This window comes from Eucyclogobius newberryi, unplaced genomic scaffold (assembly GCF_026437365.1).
Source record: "Eucyclogobius newberryi isolate DKJ021-1_F unplaced genomic scaffold, fEucNew1.0.hap1 SCAF_10, whole genome shotgun sequence".
Classification (NCBI taxonomy): Eukaryota; Metazoa; Chordata; class Actinopteri; order Gobiiformes; family Gobiidae; genus Eucyclogobius; species Eucyclogobius newberryi.
The window spans coordinates 32,788,386-32,796,614 of NW_027315724.1; the positions used below are offsets into that span (position 1 = coordinate 32,788,386).

The following is an 8,229-nucleotide window of genomic DNA, read 5'->3' on the forward strand; positions in this document are numbered from 1 at the left end:
GTTCATTCAGAGCGCCTCATTGGCATTCTGCTGCCGCGACGACGTAAGCCGGCGAAATGACACCGGGCCAACGAGGCGCAAATACAGGAGGACATGCACGGACTGTACTCGCAAAACGACAGAGAAACGAGAAGAGGGAGAGAAGAGGAGTGCTGAGGCATGGAGGAGGAAAAAATGGGTTACCTGTAGCGATCTGAAGTTTCCCTTTAGAGCGGCGCAAAAAAAAACACAAATCACACACAGAGACACATCAAACAGAAGCAGAAGAAAGAGGAGGATGAGAAGGAGGAAGAAGAGGGCAGGGGCGAAGGAGACAAGAGCAGCACAGGAGTTAGAGCAAAGCAGCGTCTTTACAACAATCCACATGCAAAGAACCAGAGGGAACCGCTCAACTCCAGGCTAAAAATGATTCCATTAAACACCCAACTAATACGAATAGGGATGTCGCGATTGACCCGTTAATTGAGAACAGTGATTATATAAGGAAATAACTAATAATGACTGTGACAATTACAGAACCAAAACATGGTTGCATTAACTTCATTCAGAAAGTTTGATTTCAAATTGGTCACAGACTTGACCAATGGTGATAGGGCAGAATTCCACGATCGTTATGGTGTTAGAAATGGGGAAAACTTGTGACAATTTTTTCATATACACCGTATTTTCCGGACTATAAGTCGCACCTTTTTTCATAGTTTTGGCCGGGTTGCGACTTAAACTTATGTGTGATATTATTTGTTATTTTCACACTGGCCACCTTATTTCATACTCCAATGTGACTTGTATAAGTTTTTTTCTTCTCTATTATGCATTTTTTGGCTGGTGCAACTTACACTCCAGTGCAACTTATAGTACGGAAAATTTAACAGATGATGGGTTCTGGATTTGTTGTTAATCAATAAAACTATACTGTGTGATAAAAAGAAGCCATCTGACATTTGACATTAATATGATTTGCAAGATTTAAAGACTGACTCCTCAGAAATACATTTAGATGGTACATCGCCAGCATAATATAATATACTTTTTAGATAATAGTAATTTTATTTTTATTACGCTATCAATTGATTTATTAATGCCACTGTTTTTGTTATAAAAATGTCTTTTCGTATGTGTTTTTTCAAGTCTGTATAGTCCAATTACAATGATCAAAAAACACCAAAACAATTACATTTTTCATAGTATATTAGTGCAGCCATATACAGATACATTCAGATACAAAATCATACAATCCATTCATTTTTCAAGGTAATCTTTTCTCTCATTTTAAAACTGTCTCTTAGTCTTCTTGCTTTATTTATTTTGTAAACGCAGTGTGTATGTGGTTAGTACCTGTTGGTGCAAAGCCCGGGGCCCAGCGGTGAACTGGAGGAAAGAGGCACACAGGACAGAGGTTATAGACAAAGCAGAAGTGCACGCTCCAACTCAGAAACAAACACAAGTGCAAAAAGATCATAGTTGTAACAAACCTGCCCTTTCAACAGCTAAACCACCTTTTCATACAGAACGACTCTTGATCTTTTTCAGACATGTTTCAGACAGTACAGAAACTGCTCTCATTAATGTGACAAAGGTCTCAGTGCGGGTTTTGACAGGGTGGGCATCACTGGCACTGCCCTAAAAAGGTTCAGGTCCTATTTGGAAGACCGGAAGTACTTTGTTGAGATTGGAACTTGTGTCTCAGACCACATGGATTGACCTCTGGGGTGCCCCAAGGGTGAATCCTGGGACCTCTTCTATTCAATCTATACATGCTGCTCGTTAGGTCAGTTGATGCGTAAAAGTGGTGTGTCCTATCACAATTATGCAGGTGACATTATGTCTCACTGACAGCGTGTGAATATGGACCAATAGATTCACTCCGTCACTGCATCGAACAGATCAGTGTGTGGATGCAAAATACCTTTCCCTAGCTTAACTCAGACAAGACACAATTAATTGTTTTTGGCCCATAAAAAGAAAGAGAAAGTGTTAGCAGTTACCTTCAATCTCTCGCTCTGAAACCTTCAAATCAAGTGAGGGATTTAAGACTAATATTGGACCCAGATTTGACCTTCCAACAGCCACATAAAATAAATATCAGCAGCATTTTACTAGATTATTTTGCCAGAATCAAAGGCATAGCGTCTTAAATGGACTTGTAGACTCCTACATAAATTTGTTTTTTATGTGTGTTTATGGCTGTGAAGCACTTTGGGTTAATTAATCTTCATTGATTGATCCCCATAGCCATCACTAGGTCAGATTAGGGCTGTGCAATTGATGACATTTCAATCCATTATTTAGTTATTTCTAATTATCAGTTTGAGTGATTTAAATCTATGTAAGGGGTTCAGAATGACAATTATTTGCAAAAACTAATTTGCAAAAAACAGAAGTGCCAGTTTACTCTTTCTATAGCTGTGTTTTCAAACGTTAAATCTATTTAGTGCAAAAAAAAAAGTACTTACTGCCAAATATACTGTTCTATTCATCATGGCAGGTTAGTGATTTGAACAAGGCCGTTTTAAAACGTTGTAAAGTGATGCCTGGTCTTCCTCTAGAGATCATTTTAAACATTAAAACCTGGGTGTAAATAAATATAAAAAAATAGGTACATGTGGTTTTGGAGCAGAGTTCAAACTTTGGCTTTTGTTTTTAAAAGAAAAATAAATATATCTTTTTTTTAATCACAATTGATCAATAAGAGTAAAATACCATAGGTCATTTCTTTCCTTCTCATATTGCAGATGGAATTGTGCTGTATTATAAATTATTTGATCAAAATTCATGAACACAACAACAAAATAACATTCACCTTCATTCAGCCTTAACATGGAGAGTTATTTTGAGATTTGGGGTTGATGTCATTGGGTTTAACAATCAGGCAAACCACCATTGTGTACCGTCTACTACAGTTTCTAGTTTATTTAACGGGAAATCAGTTTTAATGTGAAACAAACACTTGGTGTTTTTAACAGTTGCACTCGGCTCTTAATGTGTTGGCAGAAAGTGGTTTAATTACTGAAAACCCAACAGGAGCAGCTGGGACAGACATGCACCACTACACAGACCAAAATAACCACTGCACCTTTCGCTTGATGTGAAAGCACAGATTCTCACTGCAGTAGAAGCGGCGGGTTGAACTGATCATTGTACATTATTACATGAATCAAGTAAGATAAGATAAGATAAGATATTCCTTTATTGTCCCACATGGGGAAATTTCATTGGTGCAACGCAGGTAGATACAGAGGTAGATACAGAAGAACAGATCACTTATAGGAAGTCTGAAAAACACTTTCAGTAGAAGATCTCCTATAAATAAATAAAAACTCCCATAGACAAATAAATAAATAAATACATAAATACCATTGCATGTGATCACGACAGTAATTGCACATGAATATGTGTCACGACAGCACATAGGTTGCACATAGGTTGCACATGAATTCCAACAGCAATTGCACATATGACAGAATTGCACATGGTTAGGTCAGTATTGCGAGTGTTCAGTACTAACAGTTTTTGTTATAAAGTCTGACAGCAGCAGGAAGGAAAGACCTACGGAACCTTTCCTTCGCAGTATAAGGTTAACATGTGTTCTAATTGGCTCGGTGCACAAAAAGTCTGTTGGGCTGTTGATTTTTAAATTGTTATGCTTAAGCGTTAGCAGCGAGACACGAACAAGGCCCTTTATAAACCGGGTCCTTTGGTGAAGTATTCAGCTGTTTTGTAAAGTGTTTTTGTCAGAGAAATCCAACATAACTTGCTGTTCATTGTCTGATCCCAGCTACTCTCAGCTCTGATGATTTTCTATTTTTTTAAACAATAAAGTCAAAACAATTAGAGAAACTAAATTAAATTACTCCCACTATTGGCACTGAACAAATGCCCCATATAAATCCATCAGTTATAGAGGACAGGTTTGCTGCTGTTGATCAAGCAGAGATAAATTCAGCCATTATGTCCTCTAGAACCTCAACTTGTGTCCTAGACCCGATTCCAAGCAGACTCCTCAAAGACATTCTCCCCCTAATTATAGATTCTGTTAATATAATAAATGACTCATTAAGTGGTTCCACAGTCCTAGAAACATGCATTCATTAAACCACAATTGAAAAAGCCTAATCTTGATCCTGATGATGGTAAACTATGAACCAATTACAAATCTTCCATTTGTCTCCAAAATCCTTGGAAGATTTGTAATTAAACAGCTTTGATGCCATATACAGGACAATCATGTGAGGTTTTCCAGTCAGGGACTCAATCCTGGTTCTGTTGACAGCGCTTGACATCATCGACAACAACATTCTAATGCAGAGGTTAAATGTAATGTAGGCGTCAGAAGGACAGTCCTCAGCTAGTTTAAATCTGATTTATCAGATAGGTACCAGTTTGTTAAACCAGAGCTCCTCACCTCGTTCTAAAGTAACCTCCGGCGTGTTTATTTGCTTATTATTACGCGTGAAGAGAATACATGAAACTACTGCACAGGTAGAACCACAAACAGCATCATTTCCACTGTGAAAATGTCAGATAACACTGAGTCATCACTGCGGAGAAGCCAAACACTGAACATGAAGCAAGAGGAAAGCTTTAGCACCACTGTGTACGTTTGTGATAAGATAGTTTAACAAAAACAAACATATCCACTTGTTAGAATGTGAAAAAAGTTCCACGTCTCATTTCTGTTCACCCCACCCACTGAAAGCCACCCTGTAGAGGTGGTAATTTCTGTGAAATTCATGTGCAATCCATGTGCCGTCGTGACACATATTCATGTGCAATTACTGTCATGATCACATGCAATGGTATTTATGTATTTATTTTTATCTTTATTATTTTTCCCCTCCATCCCTTGTTGGGAAATGGGAGGTTTTGTCTATGGGAGTTTTTGTTTATAAGAGATCTTCTACTGAAAGTGTTCTTTTCCTCTGTATCTACCTCTGTATCTACCTCTGTATCTACCTCTGTATCTACCTCTGTATCTACCTCTGTATCTACCTCTGTATCTACCTCTGTATCTACCTCTGTATCTACCTCTGTATCTACCTCTGTATCTACCTCTGTATCTACCTCTGTATCTACCTCTGTATCTACCTCTGTATCTACCTCTGTATCTACCTCTGTATCTACCTCTGTATCTACCTGTGTTGCATCAATGAAATTTCCCCATGTAGGACAATAAAGGAATATCTTATCTTATCTTATTTCCAAGTGGCCGTCTTGTCTCAGTTGACATGATTAACAGCTGCAGAATACTCTTGCACCGTTACTACCGGTTAACTCAAATGTTTGAAAACCCCTTTCAACCTAAATTCTACCTTTACAGTGTTATCTCAAAGCTACCACAAAATAATCAATATTCAAAAGATTACATGTCATGAAATGCATTGGGGTTAGACTGTGTTGGATGCACTGAAAATAATATTTTTGGTCTTGACCCAAGTGAAAAAGCTGATGCAATTTGAGAAACTAAATTAAATTACTCCCACTATTGGCACTGAACAAATGTCCCATATAAATCCATGTGTTCGCTTATCACAAGATCCAGACAGGCTTTAGATAGAGGGCAGTCTTCCCGTATTTTGGACGGGGTATTTTAAAACGTGGACGGGCATTTTTGAGTGCAGGGACGTCGCACACGGAGCACGCATGGTACCCGTGCGCTCGTTTGCGGCGCACGCCGTAACGTGAGACGGTGCACAGTGTTAAAAGCGTCGGAAAATACGGCGCAATACGCTGCTCCTAAGTGGCGGGGTGTGATCATAATTTTGGCTTTCCATATTCGAAGTTTATTTGGACGGGGTGTTTTCAAATCTAAAAGCCTGGATCCAGAACGCGTTTCGTGAGAAATTTGAAATCTGCTGAAATTTGCCGTTTTAGTTTTTTTCATTTTATTTCACTCAAGTCTGCATTCTCTCTTGTCCAATTATCTCGCAGCTAAAGCGTTCTGAGGGGCAAAAGCAAGACGGTACGTTCTGGGAGCTATTTCCTCTCTGCCCCCCTCAGACCCCTCGAACGCAGCGGTACGGTTCACTTCTTTAAAAAGAGAAACTTTCGGACCATCATGATCGGCACCAAAGAGAACCAGTCGAAAAGTGCATAACTATAAAATACATAATTAAAGGTGGAGGGGCTTTATGGACATTTGAGTCAACCAGCGGGATCTGCGCATTTTGCAACAAGTCTATTGAAACATTGGAGGAGGCAAGTGAACAGAAACAAGACGCGAGCTGTGAGTGTGAGAGCGGTGTGGGGAGTTACCTGTCGGGGCTGTGGAGTGGGATTCATTGGAGAGGTGGCAAACATGACAGAGGTGGGCTGCCCAGAGGGGAAGGACGGCTGCAACAGACGGGATAGAGATCAGAGAAGAGCAGAGGATGGTGGGACAGCGGTGGAGAGGCAGAGCAACAGTGCCAAGTGAAAAGATCCAACACAAAAGATTCTATGTTCCGAGAAGTTTAGGCCGAAGCAGTTGTTCCACTCATGGAGATGAGATGGATTGGAAAAACGGATAATATCACGAATATTCAAAGAAAAAAAAGAAAAATAATAATCTTTCTGAATGTACGTACTTTTGTCTGTGTTTTTACACATTTATGCCAGTGTTTCTTTTCCTATCTCATATTGGATCCATAAAATAGCTTTTCCATAGCTTTTCACAGACCATAACAGGCAGATGTTATTCATCTAAGAACTGAAGGCTCAAACGCACATAAATACTGATCGTTTGTGCAGTATCTGTTCATACTTTTTTTGGTTTACCTTTGTTAACAGTAATAACTGAAATACATTTGCTGTCAAATGGCAAAAAACATGATGGATGGCTTCAATTAACACAAAATGTTTTTCTCCTTGATAAGGAACATGCAGTAACTTGTAAAAACAATTAAATTATTTTACCATTTTATTGGACGAGAATCGCATAGATCATCAGCATACAACCCTGATGATCCATTTTACTACATAAAAGTTGTAAACTTGTCTCTGCCTCAAGTGGAGGAGTTCAAGTATCTCAGGGTCTTGTTAATAAGTGTGGGAAAGAGTGTGAGACTGACAGTTCAGTGCAGCGCCTGCAGTGATGCGGTCGCTGTATCGGACTGTTGTGACGAAGAATCGAAAGCTCTCGATTTACCAGGCAAACCATGTACCTATGGTCATGAGCAGGATGAGCACTCATCCCCACCGGGAGGAGGCCCCCGGGGAGACCAAGCTGGAGGTATTATGTCTCCCTGTGGCCTAGGAACGCCTTGGGACTCCAGGGAGGAGCTGCAAGAAGTGTCTGGGGTGAGGGAAGTCTGGTGGACCCTCCTGTTTAAGACTGCTGCCTCTGTGACCCGCAATACAAGACGTACAAACCTATTTGAGCCTCAGTCTAATCAGACTCCAGTCCTTAGTGTAGCTCAGTGTAGTGTGGTGTGGTGTAGCTCGGTGTAGTGTGGTGTGGTGTAGCTCGGTGTAGCTCAGGTCAGCGTCTTACCTGTGAGAGGCCGGGGGAGGGGGCAGGGTGAGGGGTAGTGGGGGGTCCTGTTATAGGCTGCGGTGCTTTATTCATTTCATTGAGATCTGCATGTGGACGCAGATCTGGACCCGTGTACGGATCTGGACACACACAAAACAAATGAGTCACGCTAAAATCTCCAGGCAACAACTGCGTTTGTGCAATAAATGGAAGAGCTAATACTTACAATTAGGACTTTGTAGGTCCAGGTGCTGTTACGCAGAGACGTTTTCCTAAAAAAAAAAAACACTAATGCACAGTATTGTTATTATTAGCAGCAGTACATAATACATTATATTAAAAAGCAGTTAACGGATGGCTCTTGTATAACAGCTATAGACGTTATTCTTGTGCATTGAAAAACACCATGAACAAATATGGCTCTAATCACTGTTTGCTTTCCACACTGAGGGCGTAGTGTCAATAACATGTCCAGTGATTTTTCCAGACGCCATCAGTACAGACCAAGACTTTTATTTCCTTGTGAGGATTTGAGTAGCAGTTAGCAGATTAATCTAAAAAAAAAATGAGCCCTGAGAGGCATAGTGCAAATATACTCAGTTAGGGCCAATATTGTAACGAAATTGAACTTAAAATCAATGCATGAAATTAATCCCGTTTACTGTGCCTTGCAAACTCATCTGAGGCGTTGTTTGAATCTAACTTGGCAGGCTTTTTTGGACATGCCTGGCTTAACATAATGAGATTGCCTTGAGCTAAACCTTCATAATGCAGTCAAT

The 8,229-nt window shown here is 40.0% G+C and overlaps 1 protein-coding gene across 3 annotated transcripts in view; it reads right to left on the reverse strand.

The window, feature by feature from the left end:
* Nucleotides 1–7,722, reverse strand: part of LOC140368244 (eukaryotic translation initiation factor 4 gamma 1-like) — a 44,930-nt gene extending 37,208 nt beyond the window's left edge. Inside the window, exons 1-4 of one of the 3 annotated variants that reach the window (XM_072455217.1) lie at nucleotides 7,677–7,722; nucleotides 7,469–7,590; nucleotides 6,253–6,330; nucleotides 1,336–1,368 (exon numbers count right to left, since the gene is read on the reverse strand). In XM_072455217.1, coding sequence (XP_072311318.1) covers nucleotides 1,336–1,368; nucleotides 6,253–6,330; nucleotides 7,469–7,543 — 186 coding nt within the window. In that variant the 5' untranslated portion in view covers nucleotides 7,544–7,590; nucleotides 7,677–7,722. Of the gene's footprint in view, nucleotides 1–183; nucleotides 376–1,335; nucleotides 1,369–6,252; nucleotides 6,331–7,468; nucleotides 7,591–7,676 lie in introns of those variants that run through there. The other 2 variants (XM_072455223.1, XM_072455211.1) reach the window with 2 other exon arrangements.
* Between the last annotated feature and the right edge of the window lie 507 nt (nucleotides 7,723–8,229).